Source organism: Meriones unguiculatus, chromosome 6 (genome assembly GCF_030254825.1).
Source record: "Meriones unguiculatus strain TT.TT164.6M chromosome 6, Bangor_MerUng_6.1, whole genome shotgun sequence".
NCBI lineage: Eukaryota > Metazoa > Chordata > Mammalia > Rodentia > Muridae > Meriones > Meriones unguiculatus.
In genome coordinates, this window is record NC_083354.1 from 21,454,047 (window position 1) to 21,480,141 (window position 26,095).

At 49.0% G+C, this 26,095-nt stretch overlaps 1 protein-coding gene across 27 annotated transcripts; it reads left to right on the forward strand.

The window, feature by feature from the left end:
* The first annotated feature begins 93 nt into the window (after positions 1-93).
* Tpm1 (tropomyosin 1) lies at positions 94-25,838 on the forward strand. Of its 27 annotated transcripts, none has more exons than XM_060384845.1 (10): positions 94-399; positions 1,164-1,289; positions 1,500-1,625; positions 12,319-12,452; positions 14,596-14,713; positions 15,737-15,807; positions 16,056-16,131; positions 17,075-17,137; positions 17,402-17,471; positions 18,923-19,005. In XM_060384845.1, the coding sequence occupies exons 1-10, from the start codon at positions 286-288 to the stop codon at positions 19,003-19,005; spliced, it is 981 nt and encodes a 326-aa protein (XP_060240828.1). In that variant the 5' UTR covers positions 94-285. The 27 variants fall into 27 exon arrangements, with proteins under 27 accessions (XP_060240828.1, XP_060240822.1, XP_060240829.1 ...); XM_060384846.1 differs by lacking the exon at positions 16,056-16,131 and adding an exon at positions 16,570-16,645 and having other exon boundaries at positions 100-399; XM_021638311.2 differs by lacking the exon at positions 1,164-1,289 and adding an exon at positions 20,522-20,715 and having other exon boundaries at positions 101-399; positions 18,923-19,001.
* Positions 25,839-26,095: the final 257 nt, after the last annotated feature.

The window sequence follows — 26,095 nt, forward strand, 5'->3', positions numbered from 1 at the left end:
CGTCAACTGTGAGGCCGGCGAGGCGGCAGCGAATGGGCGTGCGGCCCCCGCGGGAGGAGCGAGGAGGGGGCACGGGGCGGAGGCAGGAGACTGGGAAAGGGGGCAGGAGGAACGAGCTTTTCCAAAAAAGTATTGGCTGTCCTTAGGAATGCGGTCGCCCCCCTGGGAAAGTACATATCAGGGAGCAGCAGGCAGCCCGGCGCTCGCACTCCGCTCTGCCGCCCCGCCGCGCTCGCTCGCGTCTCCTCTCCCTCCGCTGCCCGAGGGCCCCTCGCCACCGCCGCCATGGACGCCATCAAGAAGAAGATGCAGATGCTGAAGCTCGACAAAGAGAACGCCTTGGATCGAGCCGAACAGGCGGAGGCTGACAAGAAGGCGGCGGAAGACCGGAGCAAGCAGGTCTGAGCCCACCCCACCCCCCACTCCGCGTTGGCCCATCGCCCCGGGGACCCCACCTGGCACCCTTGCCCCAGCCCCAGCCCAGGGCGTTCAGGGGCGCGCGTCTAAAAAAAGAAGAAAGAAAGAAACCAAGAAGAAGCGCGAGAATTAGGCTGATCCTAACTTTTCTGTCTGGTCCGAGGACGGCCGTGGCCCTTGTCAGGCTCCCGCGGGCAGTGAGGTCCGCTGGACTCCCTGGAGAGGCTCCTGCCTCTCAGGATGGGGGGATCCGTTTTGAGAGAGGAAGACGACCTCCCCGGGCTGGCTGGAGGGAAGGGCGGGGGAGCGGGGCACGGCTCAAGTCCCGGAGTGTCCAAACTTCTTGGACTTTTTTGGTTGGAAGAGCTTCAACAAGGGATGAAGACGTTGAAGGGAAGAGGGTTGGGGGGGGGTAGGTGTTGCTGAATTGTTTCCTAAGAGCAAAGCTGGGACAGAATGGAAGAAGCGATGGAAAGCTAGCCAAACGTGGGGGGCCTGTTTCCGGAACCCCTCAAGTTGGGGACCTGAACTCGCTGAGTCGTCTCCCGGGGAAGGGGGCGGGGGGGTGCGAGGTGAGTCACTGGGTGGTTCCAGCTCCGGGACAGAGGTTGCCCAGGTAGGGTCCCTTGAGCCCCAAAGCAGCGACCCCTAAGCCCTCGGGGCCCCAGCCAACTCGGCCCCCGTCTGTTGTGTGTCTTACGCCCGGTCCGCGCCGGCCGCCCGCGCCCGCTCGCCGCTGCCCCCAGCTCGAGGAGGACATCGCAGCGAAAGAGAAGCTGCTGCGGGCATCGGAGGACGAGCGGGACCGGGTGCTGGAGGAGCTGCACAAGGCGGAGGACAGCCTCCTGGCGGCCGACGAGACCGCCGCCAAGGTACCCCGGGCGCGCGGCGCGGCACGGAGCACGAACGGCTAACTCTCTCTCTCTCTCTCTCTCTCTCCCTCCCCCTCTCTCTCTCCTTCTCCCGCTGTCCTGTCCTCTACGTCTGTGCACCCTCGCCCCGCGCCTTGCGGGATCACGCTGCCTGCCGCAACCCGCCCCACCCCCCTCTCCCTTCCCCCGTACTCCACCGCCAACTCCCAGCTGGAAGATGAGCTGGTGTCACTGCAAAAGAAACTCAAGGGCACTGAAGATGAACTGGACAAATACTCCGAGGCTCTCAAAGATGCCCAGGAGAAACTGGAGCTGGCGGAGAAAAAGGCCACGGATGTAAGTGCACGCTCACACTGCCTCCCTCACCTGTCTGCGTGGCCGCTCTGGGGGTCACCACAGGGGCTGCAGAGCAGAGGGAGAGGATAAACCTCCTCCTCAGGACACCTGCACACAGCCTGGCCGTGGCCCAGAGCACTGGATGCCGCCCCTGCTGCCGCTGCGCACGTTTCCTTTAAACTCCGCTCGTTCCTTTTCCTCCTCTTTACCTACTCCCCTTCGGTTGGAGGTGGGTGGGCGCGAAGCTGGGAGAACACAGCCTCTGAAACGGGACTGCTGGAGGCGAACTTCGCCCCCTGCTGGTGTAAAACCTCTGAAGCGTGGGTGTCATCACCGAGGTCTGTGCGAAACGGAATGCCTAGTCGTTAATTCCAGTGGTTTCCGCCGATAGGCCTGGCCTGGGTGGGTACAGAGAGCCTGGCCTTTAAACGTACTCACACTTTTACTTCGATGGCTAAACTTGAGGGCCACAGGGACAGTCTGAGGCGCTCCTTTTCTCACCAGGCAAACCTTAAGACCTGCCCAGGGAAGACGATACTTGCTTGGGTCTGCAATCTGAGGCACTAGATCCAGAAAGTACGCAGGGAGTTATATATAGCTCAGCGCTTTATAAGGCGCAGTGAGCCGGCTGCCCCCTGCCCGCCCCACCCCCACCTGTCAGCTCTGACAACCGCCACACACTTCCAAGGGGTTTAGAGACACATCTCCGGCCCTGCTGAGCACCCCTGTCCATACTCCACTGGAGTCTTGGCTACGGACGTAGCCACTTCTAAGAAGTCAAACCGAGGGTCGCTTTTTCCAGTGGACTGACTTCTTTTCACACCGCTGCATTCCACGGGAGAAGCCAGCCAAGCCTGAGGCCCAATTAGAAAAGAATTCCTTGGGAAGCCGAAAACAATTCCAAGAATGTCTGAGCAGCAGGGAAAGCTACACTCTGAAGTTGAACCCCCAAGTTCGACAGCAGTGTGTAATTTGTAGGTTTTTTTGCTTTGTGTTTTTGTTTTGATAATGCGTAATGCAGATTACCCAAGGGTACTGGAATCTGCACTGGCCTTTCCTACGGTGAAAGGCTTGAGTTTTATCTAGTGTTCTTGGTTGTGGGCCAGATAACCAACACTGGGATCAGACAAAAAAAAAATTTTTTTTTCCAGTGACAGTTGAGTTTTCTGGAAAACTTAAGGGAAACTGGGGAAGCACTGATTTAACTAAGACTCACGTTAAAAACCTACCTGACCTTAGAAAAAGAACAACAAGAAACCTTCACAACTCTGAGCCTGTATAACATGAATCAGATGTCTGCTTTGTACACTAAATGGAGGATGCCGGTCACCCTCAAATTCTCCTGCAGGAGGTTTATTTAGGTTTTTCAAAAGAGCCGCTGATAGATCAGGGAGAGATATCCCTTATAAGGAAAGGAATTCAGAGAATTTCCAAATAGCCAGTACCAATGAAAGCGGGAGGAGGGAAAAAAAAGTTACTATAATTCTTAAGGGAGAAAAGATAATACTTGTTGTAACTATGTAATGGTAATCTTGTCTTTAATGAGAACTCTCGGTGGGGGGGGACACTGGAATGGCGGGGCAGATGTAGAAAGAGGCTATTTAAAGTCAGCTGTGGGGGCGGGGCCAGGAGGAGAGGGAGGTTCTTAAAGCCAGTTTTGGTTCTTGCTATGAGCTGGAAAACTCTCTAAATATGGTGTGAATGTGTGTTTCTCTTGTGGTTAGTGTATTGATCATCTTCCTCTATTAAACACTGTAAGCTCTTTAGAGACTAAGAATGTTAAAGGAATTTTGTCAAGATTCATTATATTTAGAGAGAGCCTGGCTCACTTGAACTAGCTAAGAGTTAAGAGGAAAACACAGGTGTCTCTAGAGGAAAGAGGTGGGAGAGAAGTCGGCCTCCTGAAGTATTGCAGTGAGGACTGTTTTACTGTTTTGTGTTAAAAAAATTTGTTTTCCGATTATTATTACTAAAAAACATTGTCCCAATTTACCAACACAGTTTAAAAGGCTGTCTGTCTTTCGGGAGCTAACATTCCTAGTAACCTGTTTTGGATTTTTACTGGTTTTTCTCCTAAGTGAGGCTGAGTCCTGCCTCGGCTCTCTTAGCTGTGACGTAGCTGATCATTTGCAGGATGTGAGTCTGTATCCCTCTAGATCTTCTTCCCAATGCAGTGTGACTCAGGCTTAGCTAAACTCAGGTTTTCCCTTGAGTCAGTCACACCAGGATCTCTTCGGATGGGACTCAGCCACAGGTTCCTCAAACAACCGAGGGACTGTAACCTGTAGCTAAAACTCGCTAGCTGCCGGTAGCTTTTCTGTAGGGACATCGGAGCGAAAATAATCTCTCCAGAAACTGACTTCCTAGGGTGTTTGAGAAGCGAGACAGTAAATCACTGGGGAGGCTGCCTACTGCCTTGGCGAGTGGGGCAAGCCAGCCTGTTGCCCGGCTGCCCTCGGGGGCGGGGGGGGGGGGGGCTGCAGATGCCCTGCATGGGCATCCTCAAGGCTGTGAGTTTTGGAAGGAGGTGTACCACTGCTTGGAAACTGAGCAAGAGGCGCCACCTACAGGACGTGAAGGCCTTCGCTGGGGTCTATAGGCTTAGCCTCTGCGGCGGAAGCCACAGGTCTTCCGGTTTGGGAAGACGGGCTTTGCAGGAGAGTTGGCTTTTTCGTGCTTTTGTTTCCACCACCCACCGCACACCCCACCCCCCAGCAAGTCCTGGACTGACTTTAACAACTCACCCTGACGAAGGTGCAGGACACAAAGCCCAGAGACTCAACAGGCTTTTAAAAACGCATAGATGGGTTCTTAGCAGATTGTGTGCACGAGGCTTCCCAGCTGGCAGCCAGAAGTTCTCTCGCAGGTTTCTGTGGTCTTGTAGCCCCGACTCATCGGATTCCAGATATCAGGCTGAATTAAAACCGGGGAAGGTTAGGAAGCTTGCCTTCCCTGGGATTGCACAACTGGTTATGGGGTGCAGCCAAAGTCTAAAGGTAGTGCTTGTGTGTTTTAATTATAATGTTTGAGTTCTTAACTATACGTAAGGCACTGTTAAGTGTTTCCTATTATCTGATAATTCTCAAGAGCCCCGTGAAGAGCCCTGTACTATTATACTGGTTTCTAAGAGATGAAGCCCTGAAAAGTCCTTTGTCCAAAGCCACGCAGCCAGCAGAAACCTAAGAGCGAGGCTCAAACCTAGAGAAGCTGTATTGAGAACGGGAGGTCTAACCACTACGCGTTGTCAGCTAGTAATTCACACTTGGCGAGATAATTCGGGTGTTGGGGTTCTTGTAGTCAGGATTTTGTGTTCTGTGGTTCTTCACGAGGTTCTTCTTTTAGGATAGCCATAAGTCAGGCTCCAAGTTCCTTGTTCAGATTCTGGGAAACCGGGATTACAATGCCCTCTAGGGGACCAGCAGGAGACGCCAAGGCGTTTAGCTTTCAGAAAGGTGACATTCCTTAAGACCAGAAGAGTCCTTTTAGGTAACATTCAGGGCACTCAGCCTCAGCCTCAGCCTCAGGGAAATCGGAATTTCAGGGCGCTCTAAGCGGCCAGCAGGAGTCGCCACAGACTTTATCATCCAGGTCCTCTACTTGAGGCCACTTGAGTCTCTGTGCATTGGAAGCAAACGCCCTCCTGCGGCAGCCTCCCTCTAGACTAGGCAGCCTGGAGCCAGCTATCCCCGCGCGCACGCGCAGTGGTTCCAGGGGCAGCCAGTTCCCGGGGTCCGCCGCGCCCCGCCTGCCCGCCGCGCCCGTCCCTTGCGCTTGCGCTCCCGCCCGCCGCTCTCTGGTGCGGCCCGGTGGCCGTGACTTCCGGGCTGCTCCTGGGCCGCAGGGGGCGCCGGTGCTGCAGAGGCGGCCTGGGCGGGACGAACCGGACCTGGGCTCGGCGGCTGCAGCAGTAGCCGCTGCGGAGCTCAGCCTCAGCCGCCGCCTCGCCATGGCGGGGAGCAGCTCGCTGGAGGCGGTGCGGAGAAAGATCCGGAGCCTGCAGGAGCAGGCGGACGCCGCGGAGGAGCGGGCGGGCAGCCTGCAGCGCGAGCTGGACCAGGAGCGGAAGCTGCGGGAAACCGTAAGGGACCCACCCATCACCCCGGGGCCCCCCACGCCGCACCTGGCGCACCTAGGCCATCTGGCACCCCGCTACTCAGCCCTGCCTGTGTATCCCTCTAGTCTAAAGTAAAACCTCTTGCGGCGGAGAGCGGGAGTGCTGTTGAGAAGGTTCTGGGAGCGGCATTTTTCCTGTGAGGGGACTGCATTTCTGGGGTGATCATGAATCGGGTCCCCGGGATGCGTACTTTGCGCCGCTGGCATTTATTTACTCACCCTGGGGTCTGAGGGAGGCGTCCTTCCTTTTGAAGCTCAGTCCCGGGAGAAGCACTGGGACTCCGTGGCCTGGGGATGCTGGACTTTGTCTCTGTTGATCCCGTTCCCTAGAAGCTGTCTCTCTGTGGAGGTTAAAGACATTGGCAATACCGGGTTCCGAGGTTAAGCGCTACCTTGCATGGCTTGCAGCCCTTGTAGCCCTGGCTTTCTTAGCCCTCCCATCTCCCAGCTAGACCTTCCTCGACAATAGATACCCCTTTGTTACGAGTTTTGGCAAAAAGTTGTCAGCGGTTACTGGGTGTATCTCTTGCTGTATTTGTCCAGGTTGAACATAGTCCCTCGCTTCTTTTTATCATAAGGCAAATGTATCCAGCAAGCAGCAACAGGGTTTCAAAGGGAGTGTAGGTATTAGGTATTTTTCGGTTTAGAGAGAGGGAGAGTTTTAAAATCAAGGTATTCAAACACCTTGGAAATATTATGGGAAACAGTAACATGTTATCCAGCCGTGCATAATATACACAGGACTCTTCTAAACTGAGTCATTGTTTGGAATGGTCTTGCAGAAGCTCTGCGACTTGTTTGTGTAAAATACAGAGAACCGAGGGAGTCTTCCTAAGACTTCCTAAGAGGAAGGCCCAACTAGAGGAAGTTTAAGATAAAAAATACGGATAAAGATATAAAAGAAAATCAACAGGCAAAAAATAACTAACAGTATTTGCTTAAGAGGACTAGTTAGCAAATGACTCAAGGTGGCTGGTGATACCTTAACGCTGACCCATACCTGGCTAACCGCTGTGGGCTAGTAACAGGATGCAGAGTGCTGGGCTCACTTTGTCAGGATTCGAATCCTGGCCCATCTCCTCACTAGCTGGGGACAACTGTTGGTGCTCTGGTTCCCTGTGAGTAAAATACGGTTAGTATGTAAAGAGATAGTGCTACTTAACCTGCTCTGTTATTAACAATGCCCAGCACCGCCTTGCTTGGCACTCTTTAATTGCTTGGCAAGGGCTCCGAGAAATGGCCTTACTCACTTCATTACCCATAAAATTCCCCCATTTAGTGCTTTTAATCCACAGTTACTTTTTCAGTTTGAGGAGAGGAAGTGGGCAGGCTGGCAGGACCGACTGTGGGTTGAAGAGGCCTTAGTGATGGAGCCGCAGGACCCCTGGCCTGGTAGGACTGCTGGTAGGTTTGCCTGCGAGGCTGCTCATCGTTTCTGCAACAGCATTTCCAGGCTAGTTCGCTAAGGACAGAGCTTTCATTCTTTTCAAAGCTTTATGTCTTTATTAGAACAATTTAAAGCCTTTTAGAGAAATTTTAAAGTCATTTTTTTGGCTGGGAGAGACGTCTAGCGGGGTGATTGGTCAGGACTCCATAGCAACTTAGAGACTGAGTGTGACCACTGGTGAGACACTTGCAAATTGCTGGTTACTCATGACTTTTAAACCTGGAACGTGCATACGGATGGAGGTAATTTAGGTAGTTATTAGGTAAGGCTTAGGCTGTGAGTTAAGCTAGCAACAACAGTTTCTCTTGGCAGCAAAGATTAAGATTTAGTGGCAAAGCCATGAGCCACTGCAAAAAAATATTTCACTGTAGCGTTGGCCCGGGTTCAGGTTCTGAGAGATTGAGGAAGGCTTAATGGGCTCTACTAAACTGGTATGTACCTTGGAAAAGCAGGTATCACTTCCTCCTCGTTTGTTTTCCCAAGGTGTGTGGGCCCTTCAGAATCTTGGAATGAAATTGCTTGATGTAATACTTGACTCTGGGTCTTGTGACTTAAGGGTTTTGTGGGGTGGTGGGGTGTGTGTTTAAAGTAGAAGAAAGGCAATTCGCCTTCCAGCTTTCTGGGCAGAAACCTAACAGATGAGGAGACCCAGAATTGCAGGCAGTTTCTTAATGGCTAACTTTATTAATCATGGGAAGTAACCAATTTTCAAAAATTCCCAGCCCTTTCAGCACTGGCTGCGTCTTCTGGAACCAGGAAACTAAGCGTGCTCTGTGCTTGCCTTGGCACTTGTAGACTGGCTATGACTGAAGATACTCTGGTTCCCACTTTCCCATGCAGTCACAGCAAAGGCACCTCAGTACCTTGCTCTGTTCCTTCTCGCTACACAGACATGCCTCACAAATTACAGGCTTTGGCCCAGATAGAGGAGGCTGTGTTTATCTGCTATCCATGGGAGTGCCCCTAATGTCGTCCTTGTGTTTTTCCCCCCTTTCTTGACCATATAAGGGCAGAAGTTTAACTTGGCCCCAAGTCACTTTGGTCTTACACAGCAAACAGGGTGAAACCCTCTCTGTGTGACTACAGTGTACATGAAATAAAAAGATCTGACCTTTGATCATTCCACGCCTGACTCTGATTCAGTCAGGACTTTGAAAATATATCCCAGAGCGCTGGTTTTCAGAGTAAAGGGTTTTCTCCTTCCTGTATTGATTAAAACATGAGAATTTCATGTAAGTCTTGGGTTTTTGTTCAAGTCTGGTTTGGAATAACATTTTGCTGCATTGGAGTGGGTACAGTATTATTTCTACACAGTATCTTATTGAGTAGGGAATGGGGTGTACCTGTTTTCCTTGTTGGGGGGCAGGGCGAAGGGTGGGATTGGTGAGCTTGCAGCACCTCCTCGGTGGGAGCTGGTACTTACAGGGTCAGGGATTATGCACAGTACGAAGGATCTCACACAGGTGAGCACCAGGTGCTGGTTGAACCAGGGCTCGTAGTCTCGACAATACAGCAGTCTCTTTCTGAGTAACATGTTGGAATCCAGTGAAAGAAACTAGCACCACAGGCCGTTCGCTAGCAGTGCTGGTGTATGTGGGACCACTGTTAGAAGAAACCTAACTCATACACTAAGGTTGACTTACCTGCCTAGGAATTTGCATCTGCAGTCTGACCCTCCCAAATGCCTTGTTATTTCTATCTGCCTTTAAACAACAGGTGGATATAGGGCAGTGGGCTTGTACTGACAGACAACAAGAGGTACTTAAGAGGACCTGGGTGCTGTGGTACAGAGGCCTTCTGGAAATATCTAGAAGAGCCTCAGCCCTGGAGGTTAAAAAGAAAAAAGAAAACGGAAATAAAAGCTGCTAAAGGTGGCAGGTGTGGACCTACGGACACAGAACATAATAAATCGGGGTGACTCAAGCATGTAATCTCTGTACTTGGGATGCTGGGGCAGAAGCAATACAGACCAGCCAGTCTAGGCAACAGCCTCAAAATGAGGGTGGAAGAATCAGAAAGAGACAGGACTTTAATTATGAAGTTAAACTAGTCTTGAATTCTGGGGAGAGCTTCAGAATCTCTATTAGAGCAGCATGAGGGAGCCCATGGAGCCAGAATGCAGAGTTTCCCCACCAAGAAAGTGGTCTGATAGTGAATCCTCGGCGCTCATCTCAAGTCCTCATCCTTGAGGGTTACTGAGCAGTGTCCTGGTGAGTCCTTGCCTTTAGAAGCACTGAGGTCACTTGTTCATTTTCTTGCCCTGACTGCCCTGCTGGTGTTAGCCAGGGTCTGTCCATACAATCGTTTAAGTTATTTGGGGTGTGAGAACCTTCCACACTGCTGTCTAGGAGAGGAAGACTGCAGAGGTGAGAGCTACCAATCCGGAAGCTTCCACAGTCTCATCTTTAAGAAGCCGAAGGACTTGGGTTGCAGTTCTGCCTTGCATGGCTTGCTGGGCAGCTTCTGCAACACTCCCCGGCTTCTTTGGAGAGCGACGGAGCAGGGGCGGGAACCATTTACATACATCAAATCTTAATCTCTAGGCACAGGACCCAGGACTCTGTTTCAATTACACATCTCTCAGCAGGGTCATGTGTCCAGCTCGTGGTGGCCCCTGTGCGATGCCCAGGTCCTGTTCCAGTTCAAACGATGGGGCTTCGTTATGTAGACTTCATTTTGCAGAGTATACCCTCTGGAGGTGTTCCCTGTCGCGCTGCTGTGCATGCTAGTCATCTCTCTGCCGAAACTGGAGCAAAGGAACCAGTCCGTAAGCCCAGCTACTGCAGAGGCATCCTGTGTGAGGACCTTTTGGCTGGTCCTGTTGGAGGACATTAAATAACCTGAGTGTCAGAGAGTTTAGGGTTCTAAAAAAAATGTTGAGGGAAGAGTGTGGGAGATATTTAAGGATATAGTGATGAAAGGTACTTTTGAACATGACCTAGGCGTTCTAGAGAAATCCGCACAGGCACTTTTAAAAAATGAGTGAGATGACTTGTCTGATGTCTGATTTTCTTGCAGTAACAGCCCTGATGCTGGTCAGAGTATATTCATGTCAGTTAGTCTTCTTGGGGCACTGGGTATTGGGAGGTGCCCCTGAGCCTTGCACTCTGGTGTCAGAAAAGAAAGGGGGGAGGCTGGAACCACTGATCCCAATTGACTTTCTGGTTTGGGCTTGACTTGGGTTTTCAGGATTGCTTTCCCTCTCCACGCCCACCTCCCTGTTTGTAATAGGAATAGAGTTCTTTCTAGGAATGGAACACATACAAGATGAAGAAATTTAGCCTGACCCAAAACTATAGCCTTAATATGTGTATATTTTCCGATTAAAGCGGCTGGGGAGCCAACTCAGAGGTTCAAAGCACTTGCTGCTCTTGTAAAGAACCCAAGTTCTGTTCCCAGCACCCCCATGGTAGCTCACAACCATCTGTAACTCCTGATTCCAGTTCTAGACCTGACTTCCATGAGCACCACAAGCACACATGTGGTTGGTGCACACGCATACATGTAGACAAAACACTGATACACATAAAATTTAAAAATTAAAAAAAATAATCTTTTAAAAAAGGAATAATTGTTCAAAGGTGGTTCTCTGTAGTTGAGAAATTGGTTACTCCTGTCTTCCCTCACCCTTCAAGGGAAAACGCAGTCACTCACAACGCAGCTTGGCCCAACTGCAAGCTGATTTCTGATAATGATTGACCTTGTGGGCTGGCTCAGCTCTAAGTGCCCCTCCTCCAGTTCACTTCCCACTGGCCCAGCCTTCTGCCCAGGGCAGCCAGTTACTACATTGTAGTTTTTTCTCTTTGAGATAAATGTGTCTAAATGTTTATATATTTTTTAAAAAGACGACAGTCATTCCTGGTGGTGGGAGATGGCCTGCTTGAGGCCCTTCTCCAGACAAAACTGGCACAGATCTAGATGAACACAGAACTAAATGGTCTCATTTCCTGGGTCACAGCCTTGAGCCATGACCACCTCTCTTTTAACTGCATGTGCACTTCTGGTTCTCTCATGAGCTTTCAAAGGTTTTCGTTGTTCTAGTTAGGATGTTTGTACTTGCTCAGTTCAGTAGACCTTTATGGAGCCCAGGCCTCCGGAAGCAGCATACAGTAAAGGTAGGTACATAGAAAGCCAGCAGCTCTGAAGCATGTACTGCAATTGTTAGAATATTGATGCCTAGATATCCCATGGGCTCATAGATTCAGAATGGGTAAGGATAAATACTTGGTCTCTGATGAGCAAGTACCACCTTCACTTCCAGACAGCCTGGGATCAGCCCCTATAGCAGTGAGGCAAGTATTCCCAGGCTCAGAGCAAAAGCGCTTACAATAGGAAGCAACCATTGCCTGCCCAAGAAAGTAACACTTTAACTCAAAGCTAAATTCCAAATAAAAAGAGTATCTGCATTGCAGTTTCTCCGTGGGCCTGTGAAACTTTTCTTGTAGCAACTTTGACTTTTAAGAAATTCCAATAAGCTTAGGTCAAAAACCCTTGGGAAATTTATCTTGGCCTTGTTCCAGTGAGGCCAGTTATTCTAAAACCATTACTAAAAAGGTGGGGCAAGGGAAAAGTTTCTAGGTTGTATTAGATCTCCATGTGTGGGGTTGGTTGGTTTGTTTGTTTTTGTTTTGTTTATTTTTTTTATTTTCCTGGTATGCATTTTTAAAACCACTGGATTTTAAAGCATTCAGTTTTGTTTTAAGGCTCCTTTGAGAATACAGCTCAGAGAAAGGACAGGACAGCGGGATGAAACTCAGCATTCCAACTTCTGATCATCCTGCTGGTGACTCTGTGGCTGGAGAAGACCTGGTGTCTCCATCCACACCCCCAGCCCACAGAGAACAGCGCTCCTGCATCCAGCAGGTGAAGGCAAGGCTGGACCCTAGAGCAGAAAAGGCGCCTTGCGAGCCGGCATGTTGCTAATGGTTCGCTGTCCACTGGGCATTGTTTCTAGGTTTGTGTATTTCCAAGTGTGAGGACTGGAGCTGCTCAGGGCTTGTAATATGCTGGAAGGTAGCTTGCACCGGGGCCCAGACTTCCCGTCTGGAACCCATACTTCAGAGCCGGCCAGTTCCTGAAGGTGCCGCCCTCACTTTCTCCCCAGCTCTGAAGTGTCTTTCACTCTCCACCTAGGCTGAAGCTGATGTGGCTTCTCTGAACAGACGCATCCAGCTGGTTGAGGAGGAGTTGGACCGCGCTCAGGAGCGTCTAGCCACAGCTCTGCAGAAGCTGGAGGAGGCTGAGAAGGCTGCAGATGAGAGCGAGAGGTGAGCCTACATGGCCCAGCTCCTTGTGTGTACACACATCCTGCACACACACACACACACATACACAGCAGGCGGGGTTGGAGAGATGGCTCAGCGCTTGGCACTGGCTGCTCTTTTAAGGACCTGGTCTGAGTCCCAGCACCCACATGGCAGCTCACAAATGTCTGTAACTCCAACAGAGTTACAGGGTGTCTGATGCCGGCTTCTGGCCTCTGTGGGCACCAGGCATGCATGTTCATAGCATTCATGATTCATAGCCATACCTGCAGGCAAAGCACCCATACACATAAAATTTTTTTTTATATATTTCTATATATACATACACACACATATATTTATACTTATCAAGAAGTCTCAGACCTAGGGGAAGGAACCATGATCTTCAAGTAGGTAGAAGAAAAAGCATAGATAAGAGCTATAGACTTTGCATAGGTGAAATGTTCCGGATTTAACAGGTGTACGCACAGTCAGGTGCTCCTGTGTCTTGCACATACTCCTACCATAACCTCGCTCTACCTGACTTATAAAGACATAGCCTTGTCCTAGCAAAGGGACCATGGTTGGCACAGACCAGCTGTATTTCTTTCTACCATGGCTGAACACCTAACAAGAGGCAAGTTAAGGAAGAAAGGGTTTATTTTGGCCTATGGTTCAAAGGGGTACAGCCCATTCTGGTGGGCAGATGGCCGTGACAGGAACGTGAGGCGGTCGGTCACACTGAGGCCACAGTCTGGAGGCAGAGAGCAAGGAATGCTGGTGCTCAGCTAGCTTCTTCATGTTTATGTAGTCAGGGACTCGGCCTGTGGGATGGGACTGCCCAGGTAGAGTGGGTCCCGTCACTCTCACTAGCCCAGTCTAGAAGCTTCCTCACAGGCGTGCCCTCAGGTTTGTTCACTAGGTGATTCTAGATCCTGTTGAGTCAACCGTCTGTTTTAACCGTCACACCACGTAACTAACCTCGTGCATCCTGAAAGGCTTTTTTCCCCTCTGTACTCTGCCATACAAACCACGAGAGGAGAGTGTTGTATTGGGTAGGGGATGGCACAGCAGCATGAGCTCACAGCAGTGCAGATGTGCCTCACTCCTGCTGGAAACTGGGCAGGTGAAGGTCTGCTTCTCCACCACTACTTTCAAGTGAACCTCTGCTCCTTGGCATGAGGTATAAAGAGCTGCTGCAGACTTTAGGGCTAAGGAAACCTGTGAGCTAAAGTTTCAGCCTGATATTTACTGCCACTTGGTTTTTCTTTACTACCCAAGCGCTCAGAAATTTTTTAAGATGACTAGTTTATGTCTTGGTGTGTCTTGTGTAGTCTTGTGAATGACTTCTTCCTGGTAATGAACTTTATGGCAATCTTACAACACAAGACTAGAAGAAAAGGAACAGATTATTATGATGCCCTCTTCTGGTGTCTGCGGGTACTGCACACTCATGGTGCATATACAAACATGCAGGCAAACAGACATCAAATAAAAATCAATGTCTTTAAAAAAAATAATGCTCTACGAAAGCTGCTTCCTTAAATTTTGCTAAATGAAATCCACTTATGGTTAGCCTATGACATAAATCTATAAAGACTATATCAGTTATCATTTTCTGAACTATAACGCCATGCCATAATAAGTGTTGCCCCCTAACACTTATTCATCCATTTTCTTTCTTTTTGTTTTCAGCCCGTAGACAGGGTTTCTCTGTGTAGCTCTGGCTGTCCTAGAACTCTCTATGTTGACAGCCTGACCTCTAACTCAGAGATCTACCTGCCTCTGCCTCCTGAGTGCAGTGATTAATGGTGTACCACCGTGCCCAGCTATCCATCCATTTCCAATCTGAAGGAGGCGGAGAATTTCCATTTAACAAACAAAGCATGGTGGCGTCCCTTATTCCCGTGCTTCCCAGATTCAAAAAGGATCCTGACATAGCACCTTCTGCTCAAGGTTAGGTGACTTGAAGTTTTCATGGTACCCAAAGATCTCCTCCACAGTGGACAGAGAGAAACGAGTGTCTCTTCTGGAAAGTTTTGCTCTGTGCTTTGGAAAATAAGTGACACTCTGCTCTATTTTGGTTATCTGTGTGCACGCAGCCTCATATTCCACAGCAGCACTGGTCTTCCCTTCATCTTGGCTCTTCCTGCTTGTCTGTTTCCAGAGGCATGAAAGTCATTGAGAGCCGAGCCCAAAAGGATGAAGAAAAGATGGAAATTCAGGAAATCCAGCTGAAAGAGGCCAAGCACATTGCTGAAGATGCTGACCGCAAGTATGAAGAGGTCAGTTTCTGGGGCCCAGAGCCTTACAGAATCCCAGCTGTGGTCTTGGGGGAGTTGAATGCTGTCTGGGTCCCTGGGTGTAGCAGTCGTCTTCCCTGATGGAAGTGGGTGGCTCCGAGAAGCAGGATTCCTTTACCTGCAGAAACTTACGGTGGTGAAGCCAGCCAGTCGTCTGAGCTGGCAGGACAGAACGATACTCCCCCACACCCTAAAGGCTGGGACAGAAACGCCTTTAGCCAGGAAGAAGGAGAGCTGGGCTTTTTGAGGGAAGAAAGCTGTCCTGTTGGCGTGGTTTATTTGTTCCAGTTCAGACATTGTAGCGGACACAGACCGCACAGCTCTTTGGGAGATTCATAGTGGCCTCTCCAGGGTAGTAGAAATCTGTTGTCAGCACAGGCTCTGCAGTGACGTAGAGCCTGGCGTTGTCCACGTGAAAGCGACCTGGTAACAGACAGAATGGCTGTAGGTTCCAGTTGGCTTGTTGTTGTTTCGTTTCTGGATTTCATCACGGCTGTCCAAAACTGCCCGGTAGACTTGAGCTGTCAGGGAGGAGCCTCCTTTCTGGGGCTGCGTAGCTGACTGTAGATTTGACTTTGCAGGCATCTCTCTGGATCCTGCCTTGTGCAGCACAAATCTCTGCGTGGTGGCATCCGTGGGTTTATTTTTGGTGCTCTCTCGGCAGCCCCTTCCTTTTCAGTCTAAAATACCTCCTCGTGTCTCATCACCTGCTATTTTTAAGATTGCGGATTTCATATTTCCCTCATTCCGAGAATTGGCCTGGGTGCTGTGTAATTATCCAGACTCCACCTGGGAAGGGCTAACCATTCCGGCCTTGATAAGAGGGGCCGTGGTCTCCCTCTGCCGGGGTGCTGAGTGAGAGCTGCCTGTCCTCACCCTGAGGAAAAAGAATCATTCCATTCGTAGACAGGAATCCCTAGGGCCAATGGATGCGCTCTCTGTAACCACCCCCTACACTCAGTGTGCCAAGCCCACAACGTGTCTGCTGTGCTTGCCCTGCCGCAGGTGGCCCGTAAGCTCGTCATCATTGAGAGTGACCTGGAGCGCGCAGAGGAGCGGGCCGAGCTCTCAGAAGGGTAAGTGGGCCATAGCCACCGCGCGCGGGGGTGCCGCAGAGCAGGTGACTGAACAGCATGGCCTCCGGCAGCTGCACGTTAACCCACCTCAGCTCCAAGCTCCCTGCGCACTCAGCGTGATGCAGACGAGCTGCGGGCGAGGAGCACGGAGGAGCCGTGTGGGGTGTCTGTGAATGCGTGTGGCACTGCATGCCTTACCTGCACTGATTTTGTGAATGGCCTTGTGCATTTCCTGTGTCCACTAACAGCCAAGTTCGACAGCTGGAAGAACAATTAAGAATAATGGATCAGACCTTGAAAGCATTAATGGCTGCAGAGGATAAGGTACTGAAGGCTCACATGTGGTTTTTAGGTTTAACTGCATCCCAGACAGCTTTGCGCTTCCAATGCCTATCGGTTGGTTTGGTGTAATGACTGTACCTTCACTACACCCTCTGCTATTTATATCTTGCTTCAAGTGCTTTCTCTTGGTCCTTTATGCTCTTTGTTTTTCCCTTCATTAATACTCCGAAGGGTGGCCGACAAGAAGCCAAATTATCACACCTTGGAGATGCTGGACTTTTGTCCCCCTGCCCCTCCACTAACGGAGGACAGAGCCTGTGGCAAAACCAAGCTCTTCGTTCCTGGTGGTTTGGCTACTTTAAGGCAGCCCTCCATCTCTATGACTCCATTTTCATTTTTTCCCATCCCTTTCCTTTTTTTTTCTCTTCTCGTTCCTTGGGCTTGTCTCCCACCCTTTCTGCTTCTGATTGAAAACGTTAGCAAATGTGCCGAGCTTGAAGAAGAACTGAAAACGGTGACAAACAACTTGAAGTCACTGGAGGCTCAGGCTGAGAAGGTAGGCCAGGAGCATGGAGTGGGGTGACATCTTCCTAAGAGCTGCTCCAAAGAGGCGCTGTTGGTGAAGATAACAGCACGGGAGGCATTTTAGCAAGGGGCAACATTCCAAGATTTCCTAATGGTTATTGGATAGTGTGATTGAAAAAAATATAAAATAATTTAAAAAGATTAGCAGAGAATGTGTCTTACGTTGGGTAAATCACCAATTCAATTTAAACAAAGTGCCAAGGGGATAAGTTATCTCACTCTTATCCCATGTAAAGCAATAGGTAAGGAAGCAGAGAATGTATTATACTGTGCCATGTGATACCTGAGGTTCTGTTACATGCTAGGAGATCCCAACATCTGCTGGTTGGGCTGGCACGTTCCTGGTGCAAGAAGGCGTGAGTGTAGAGCCTGACATCTGGACTGCTCTTTCTAATTACAGTACTCGCAGAAGGAGGACAAGTATGAGGAGGAGATCAAGGTTCTCTCTGACAAGCTGAAGGAGGTAACGCTGGGGGAGACTGGAGGAGACTGACTGGATTGTGATTGTGGTTCTGTGGAGTGAGTCCAGGCAACAGGTTGTGTGGTCCAAAAGGTGTTCTTGGAGCTCACGTATTGTGTTAGCCAGCTGCCGTTGCCCACAGTGACGGCTGGACCTGACGTCGCCCGGGACGCATACTCTTGAGTTTTGGCTTCTGGTTTTCCCTCTGTCTGTAGCTATTGGGCAGGAACTCCCTGACCTTGACTCAAATGAATTAAATCGTTACAGGCTGAGACTCGGGCTGAGTTTGCAGAGAGGTCAGTAACTAAATTGGAGAAAAGCATCGATGACTTAGAAGGTAAGAACGCTTTAAGTTCAGTTCTGTGGTTGAACATAACTGTCTTGATAAAGCAGTCATCCAGTCTGAGGCCTTCCACCCTGGCATGCCTCTCAGTTTTCACACTTCCTGTCGACTGTCCTCTGGGGTTCTCCCATGTGACGCTGAAACTCTCAGACCTAAGCCCTCGGTTTTCGGGGTGACTAGCAAGCCACCAGACAGCTTACATCTAATTTCTTGTACTTCAGAAGTGGGTCTGGGCGATTTTTCACTGAGTGCAGTAATTATAGATGAATGTGACTCTGGTGTTCTGTGTCTCTGTCCGTGTCTCCTAATTGTCAGAACAATGTGGATTTGTTTTAGACACAGCCTGTCTTCCAAGTTGTGACCCCAGTAGAAAGACTTGGTTTGGTTTTCTTTTTTAAGTCATTCATTAGCAAAATATTCTATATCCTGAAAGGGTAGAGGATAGGAATCAACAGGGTGTTGAGTCTCAAGACTACACTTAAGCATTACTCAAAAACAAACAACAAAAACCACCATATATCACAGAAGGGCTTGAAGAAGGACCTAGAGGGTGCTGCAGTTAATTACTGAGATAGCAGCCAGGCATGGTACCATACACCTTTGATCCCAGCACTCAGGAGGCAAAGGCTGGTGAGTCTGAGGCCAGTCTGGGCTGTGTGGCAAGTTCTAAGCCAGCCAATGGGACCCTATCTGGGAAAAAGAAAAAAACAAATAACAAAAAGCAAAAAGCAGAGAGAAGAGAGAATGGCATTTGGATGCAAGCCTGCAGTGTATGGTAAAACACAAACACCACCATTTTAAAAAAAAAAAATTACACTGCAGACAAGCCACAGTGATAGCTCCAGACCGTGGCTGCCTTTGCTTTTCCAGCTTTTGGTACCAGCCACAGGTGGTTTGAGAGGCAGGACCATGGGAATAGTTTAAGCGCCACTAAGGAACCAATATCCCCCGGTCTGGCTTGGACAGAAAGTGAGTGCTTTGAAGGTAGCACCAGAGACTGTCATTGCTAACTGAACTCGCTGCCTCTGGTATTTCCCCCTGTAGCTTATGGCTGCAGGCAGCTGACTACTCCAGTGTAATTAATGGCAGTTCTGTAAAAGGAAAGACGTCCCATTACTCATCAGGAGAGACAGTCTTCCGTGGCTGTCTTTAGGGTTTAATAGCTCGTTGGTATTACCTACCCTCGGTGTTGTGTTTTTCATATTGGCTCTTTCTTATTTTATTTTCTAATGGGTTTTTGTTCTCTTTGTTTTTGTTTCAATTTCTTTAAAAAAAAAAAAACGCACGCCTCCTGCATTGGCCACCTGCTGCGGCACCAACCCCTTCATGTATTGCCTTTTCCTTGCTGACGTGTCGGGATGGCGCCCACGCCACCCTTGCTCACCCTCCATCTCTTGACCATTCTCCATGTCCTTGCACTTCTGCCTCCCACTTCCTGCTCATAGACGAGCTGTATGCTCAGAAACTGAAGTACAAGGCCATCAGCGAGGAGCTGGACCACGCTCTCAACGATATGACTTCCATGTAAATGTTCATGCCTGCTCGCACCCTCGCCCTCATGCTTGTGTGGTGAACTCACTGTGACTCCCCTCTCAGCCCCTGGTCTCCACTTCTGCACATTTTGTTTGCTCTCTTGCATAACCCAGGATAGCCATGGTCTTTTTCACATTGTACTAACAAAGGCCAAGTGGGTTCAGTCCATGCAAACTATTTCAGAATCCTTTTATTTCATAAGTGCTAGCTTGTTTCTGCCGAGAGATGAACAGGACTCTGAATGGCTCTGAGTACTGTCCTTTTAGAACCCTAAACCAGACTCAAGTAAAACTAGAAGGCCATGATGCAGTGGTGCAGGAAGTTAGGAATAAATACCAGGTTGTTTCCTAGGATTCTGTGAAGTACAACATGGTCATTTTCAGTTAGAACTCTAAGTTTAAAGTGTTAGGTGATTGAGGATCTGAGGCAAAGGAAATGGGCATGACCCAGTATGCATCTCTCCCTTCATGTCACAAATTCCAGAGCAGGGCTGGGCATGGTAGTGCATGCCTTTTCTCCCAGCAGGTGGAAAGCAGAGACAGGTATATCTGTGAATTTGAGGCCAGCCAGGGCTATATAGTGAGACCCTGCCGGAAAGGAAAGAAAAGGAAAGGAGAAGGAAGGAAGGAAGGAAGGAAGGAAGGAAGGAAGGAAGGAAGGAAGGAAGGAACTAATTTCAGAGTAAAAATGAATGGTCTCCTGTGGAATCAAGTCTTTTTTTTTTTTTTTGCTATGTTTATATTGAATGGAATTAAAATACTTCACAGTAAATGCTTGCCACAGCCTCCATCAGAGAAGCAAGAAATAAAACATTCATACAATATGAGTTTGGAAGTTAATGGTCCAGTTTTACTATTGTGAGGCAGTAGTAGTTGGCCTTGTTTGGGGACCCCAGACTTATACAGCTAACTTACATATTACTAACCACACTTGTGCGGCTTGTGCTTCTAACCCCTGGAGAGTTTCACAGGGGGGTTCTCCATTCTCATCCTGCTGGGATCCCTCAGAGCTGGGATTTAACCATCTTTAACCATTCAGAAACATAGTAGCTTCAGGAGAGTGACTTGTGCCTGCTGCCTTGGAGGTTCCTGAACATCCTGTGGGAGACCTGGCTGTCACCATAGAAACAAGGGCGGACCTCTCCTCTGCCATTAGTGAAAAAGAGTGAGACCTGGTTATCTATAGCCACACCCCTCCCGAGTGCTAAAATATGTCACTCCTTGGGGAGAGCCCTTGAGTGTGATGAATTGGCCCCAAAGGAGGTTTAGCTTAAAATTTGTTTTTCAGTTGTGTTTACGGATCTTCCTCAAGGATGGCCCACGACAGCCTTGGGTCCAGGCAGTAGTTGCCAAGGATGGCCTCCCCCAGCTGCAGCTGGCAGTGGGATTTACGTGTGCTAATTCTTGCTTGCATTTTTAAATACTGCTGTCAGCTGTTTGGTTTTCTTTCTTTCTTTTCCCCTTTTCCATTGCACCACTTTTTCTCTTTCTCTTACCTTTTGTTTCATGCAGATAAGTTTCTTTGCTTCACTCCTCCCAAGAGTCCTTCATCAAGCTGGATGTCCCTGTTTTCTGAGCTCTGCATCTGTCTGTTCTCCAGCTGACCCAGGTTTCCTTTTAGCGCCCACCTTAGGGCCAGGCACAGACTGTGCTTTCTATTGTACAGAAGCAATTCGCCCAGTATAAAATAAACACTGTAAGCTCTTCCTGTTTGCTATTCTTTTGCTCCATATTTATTGACATTTTCATCTCAACACTGAATAAAACTACAGTTCTGCTTCCTGCATCTCAGGGTACTTTTTTTTTAACATTATATACCAACACCAGGAGTTTTTAGAGTAGTATTTCCTTGTACAACTTTTTAAAATACCACCTGTGCCTGTGTCCCTCTGCGCTGTGGTTTCCAGGCGCTGGAATGAGGCGTGGGCACCTACAGTTTAAGGAACTGTGATGGTCTGGGTTCAGACCTCCATAGAGTAGATAGTGGGAGTCAAATCCTGGCTTGAGCAACATTTTCCTCTACCACAAGTGTAGTTTGGGGTGTGGCTCCTGTCTGTGTCGATACAGAGATGGCTCTCCCTGGCTAAGTGATGGAAGTCTGTGTAGCCATCCTGTCTTACAAATAGCTGGAGAGTTTGCATCTTGTGAAGAACTGGGATTCTAGCATTATAAGCCGTGGTTGTTACTCGTTGCCCTTATAGACAGAGGTGGATTGAAGCTTTTTTCTTTTTTCTTTCAGTCTATTCATTATACAAATACCTTCATTTTGAACACAAGCATGACATCATAGGATTTCTAAATCGTATTATTTTTGAGTCGTGGCTTGTTCTTGTGTTCTTCAGCACATCAAGTATTCTGCAGGTGTGCTGACATAAGCAAGCCCTCCCACCTCATTTGTGGGCCAGTGCCGTTGATCGCCCCTCTCCCCCCAAGAAGCAATGCTTGATTTCAGCCACAAACAGCAGCTTAGTGACTTTTATTTCAGAATTAGGACTTCAGAACACTGCAGCTCCTTAGTTCTTAACATCAGCCTGGCTCAGTTCTCTTGTGTTTTAAGCCTGAGTAACCCTCATCTGTCTCCTGAATGGTATTCGTTAGCCTAATAGGGCTGGCATACCGCTCTTCTCAAATAAATTTAGGCAAGCTCTGAAAATAGTCATTTACTCTGAAGTCTTCAAGGCAGAGAGAATTTTTTTTTTAAACAAAAGGTCTGAATTAAAATATTTTAGTTAATGGCATGACAGACTAATTTTAGGATTCAGGCAGTGTCTCTGCTGAAGGATGCAAAGGCTTCTACAGTTTTCTGTTTTTTTCTTTCCCTGAGGCTCCTTGGGCCCACTTTTCACCATGATTTAGGAACCCTGTTCTTTTTAAAGTTCAGATTAATGGCAATGCCCTCTCTCTCTGAGTGATTCTGCCTCAGTAGAAACATGATGCTTGGAGTTCGGCCTAGCTGTCGTTCATGCATCTTGGGGTACAATTTTCTTGGCTCTCCCAGAGATTTCTCCCTTTTCCTGTGAGTGTTCACTGCAAGGGAAATGAGGACGAGCGGATCATGAAGGCATATCCCAAGCAGCCTGAGGTGTGTGGTAAAGCATAGGCAGCAAGCTGGGTTTATCAAGAATCTGGCCAGCAGGCTTCTTGTTGAGCAGCAGCCAGCCTGTATCAGCAACTCTTCCAAGAGCCTCTGTTGGACCAGACCAACAGCATTGCCAGCTCTGAGACAACGGGGGTCTGTGCAGAACAGGAGGGCGAACATTTACAAATGTGTCTGGCCCCTGTCCTCAGGTCACCCAGTGGCTCCCTTGCAGCTAGAAGGAACGAGGCCCACTGTGAGTTGAGACGGGGAGCGTGGGGAGCACTGCTGCTAAACTGAACTCCTGACTGGCGTCTGGATTCTCCCATGTCTTCTAGTCCAATGGCTAAACATTTGGCCTCCACAAATGAGACATTTTGCCTGCTGCTCCTGGTGGCAGTTTCCCTTGGTGGTGATGTGGATGTAGTAATGGGGTTTCTATTTTGCAACCTCTAAGTATATGGAAGACACTGGGAGGCAGCAGGGGTGTGAGAAGGGTTGAGCCGGGCGTGCTCTTTGTCCTGTATAAGCTGGCCGTGGGTGGGAACAGAGGAATGAGGTTAGTCTGTACTGGTTGGCATTATGTGTTTTGAGCCAACAGAGAGCAAGAAGTCTCACTGGGCGCTGCCTGGAGGAGGTGAGAGCTTAACTGAAGTTCTGAATGTAAGAGAAAAAGGCACGAGTTGATCAGAGTTCTTCATAGTTCACAACAAACATAAGGACCATAGCAACTTCCCCTACCTCCTGCCATTTACGAGGGACAGTTGACAGGAGCACCCCACTTCGCAGCATTCGTGCTGCGGTTGACCAAGAGGCGGGGGGCTCGTGAGCTCTCCTAGACCCTCAAGTTAGAATGTCCAGCTCTGTGGAGCCAGCGTCATTCAAAGCAGTGACACGTGCCGCTTCTCCTAGTCCCTTACCTGTCACCGGGTGTCCCCTGGATCCTCAGACACAGGCAGAGTCCGGTGGCGAGCTGCTTTGCCACCCAAATGGATTATATGGTGGTCCATAAGTTTGTATCACAATAACCAAGTGTAGATGTTTGAAAGGGCTTGGGGCGGCGGCAGGGGGGGGCGCCACGTGAAGTCAGAGGACCACTTGTAGGACTTGGTGTTTACCTTCCCCTGTGTGAACCTGGGGTCGAACTTGTCTTAGGGTTCTGCGACAGGCACCTTTTCTACATGCCACCAAGCGCCCAGCGTGAATGGCATTCTCTTGAAGCACACATGCAGATAAGTTCCAAATCAGTGTGGAGTGGGCATAAATACTTGAATACTTGTTGGCTGTGGGTAACACACTATTGAAGTCGAGGGAGACTTCAGAACTTGTGTGTGCCCTGGGGCCTTGGGGGGGAGGGTCACCTCACTACACTGCAATCTGAACAGAGAGGACAGGGTTCAGGAAGAGTGGGCAGCTGTGGGCTGGTCAGGCGCTCACCGGGAATCTCTGCTGAGCTCCAGCAAGGCATGGGTGGCAGGGCTGGCCTCGGCCCTAGAATCTGTTGTCACAAACTGCACGAAGCTCAGTGCACAGGGTGGCTTTAATGAGGTACAAAAGGAGCATCGGTTCCTCCGTGTATCCTGCACCTCTTTGCCTCTGCTCCACATCAGGACTGATTCCAGCCCTTCCTTTCATTCTGCCGGGCCTTGCCACGCACCCTGGCAAGGCTCAGGGCACAGGGCCTTTGTGCCAGGGTACACGGTTGCTGTCCTGTGCATCTGTATTTTCTAGTTTGTAAACTGCCTGTCACTGACTCTCGCTAACCTCTTCCTTCTGCCTCTTCTTTTCTGCTAACCCTTGCTGGCCTGTCTAGACCAACTCTACCATCAACTTGAGCAAAACCGCCGCCTAACTAACGAACTAAAGCTGGCCCTGAATGAGGATTAAAAACTTGGGCCAAGTTCTAGGAATGGAGCCCATGTTCAGGAAATCCATGGCCCATGGGCTCGAAAACGATAGCTTTCTGCTGAAATGGGAAGGAAAGGCATCGGGTAGAAGGCCAGGCTTGCCTGCCTTTTTCTCTGTATAGCGTGATTAAAATCTCACAAGCCGAGAAGTTTTTACGATATATTATGTGTATGTGAAAATATTTATACTGGTCAACTCAGCTCTTCCTGCAGCCACAGGTCCTCTTTGAACTGACTGATGAGGACCAAAAAAAAAAAAAAAAAGTTTTTATTCTATTTCCTCTAAGCAGCTGTGAGTCCTGCTTTAAATACCTATCGCAAATTTGTATTCCTAATGTCCTCATAATGTGTATAGTGCTTGGAATGTGATTCAATGTACCTATGCTTGGGCAAACTAGCTTTTGAAAACAGGCGCTCATAGGAGAAGTCCCTGGTTGAAAGGTAGGCTTCATTAAGTTTGTCGGTGTTGGGATCTGATGAGTGTGTCATGCTAATAAGTGGAATACTATAAAAGTACTAAGAGAATGTCCTAATGAAGTGTGCATGAGATGTGTCGATAACCATGTGTGAGCATTAGAAATAAACCCTGTTTAAAAAAAAAATGGTCAGACACCTACTTAATGCCATCTTTGTTTCCTGCGAGGCTGTGTGCTGACGCAGCTACCAGCTCCTCTAACTGCCTGTAACTCAGAATCGACGCTGGTGTTAATATCTTGAGTTTGTGTAACAGTGCTGTACCTGTTTTTGGTTTTTGCCGTTCCCTTAATTCCCATAGCACGCAGTGGGTGAGCCTTCACCAAGTGTGCCCTGCACTCTGTGTCAGGGTGGACGCTGGTGTGGGTGCACCGGGGCCTTGTCTGGACAGGAGCACTGTCTAAAGCATGTGGAGTGCTACTCATCTTCTCTGTGTGTGACTGATTGCTTACTAAATGTACAAACCACTACCGGGTCGGAAGCGCAGCTACTCATGACCTAATTTTCTAATCCCATCGCAGAGAAAGTGGCTCATGCCAAAGAAGAAAACCTTAGTATGCACCAGATGCTGGATCAGACGTTACTGGAGCTAAACAACATGTGAAACCCTCCTTAGCTGCGGCCACACTCTCTCCTTTCCCTCCCGTTGTTTTCTTTTGTTTTTAAACACATGCTTACCGTGAAACCCCGTCAACGCGTTTTTATACACCTCTACCACTTTCACTGAAACATCTACAGACAGCCAGCTAGGGCAGGGGGATGGGGAAAGACACACAGAAAGGCAAGCCCACATTGGGGCACTTACAATTTAACCGTGCCATTCCCAGGCTGACATCGCCACATGTCATAGCGCTTAGGTGTGCAGTTTGCTTAGCCAGTGTAGGAAGCCTCATGAAAACAGAAAGATTTCCAGCCAGAGTGCCAAAGGTGGGGTCACCGGGAAGACTGATGTTGGAGACAGTCGGGTGCAGATCGGTGCTAATTTAAACACGAGGAGCCCAGGGGTCTTTTGTCCACTATTATACAATTCAGATGTCTGTCCAACACTAATTTATTCTGTCTTGAGTTGTGCTGTGAGAGAAGACAGTGGGTTTCACATGCCCATGTTCATTAAATCCAATTCATTGAAAGCCACACTGGTCTTGTGAGATCTCCATTCCCTCCCAACGGACACGCTTGTAGCTCCTTTTAACTCAGCAGGGAGAGTGCTCAATATGGCTCACCCCCTTTCCAGTCCTCCATGTCAGGATAAAATATCTAGGCACTACATACGTAATTGGTAAAGAAAAGGCATTTTCGTAAGAGTTTTAACTATATGTGAACATTGTATAATGATATGGAATAAAATGCACATTGTAGGACATTTTCTAAATCTGGTGGTCCTGTCCTTTGTGTGGTTTGGGGGGGTGTGTGTTTGTTTGTCCGCTTTGTGAACCTTAGACTGTACAATCGGCCCACTTGCCTTCATGAGAGGTTGCTTACAGGGATGTTCCGAGGACGCTGGACCCCTTGGGGAACCTCTCCACAATGATTCAAGAGATAGCCCCTTCCAAACGTTTCCATATTGCTGCCGTAGTTCCATGGACTAAGACCTTTCACAGTGGTCTTACTCTTCTGTGGATTTTTCCC

Coding starts and splice junctions, on each gene's coding strand:
- Tpm1 (XM_060384845.1), top strand. CDS start 286: ATGGACGCCATCAAGAAGAAGATGCAGATGCTGAAGCTCGACAAAGAG. Junction 14,714..15,736: donor CTGACCGCAAGTATGAAGAG/GTCAGTTTCTGG, acceptor GCCCTGCCGCAG/GTGGCCCGTAAGCTCGTCAT. Junction 17,472..18,922: donor AAGCATCGATGACTTAGAAG/GTAAGAACGCTT, acceptor TCCTGCTCATAG/ACGAGCTGTATGCTCAGAAA.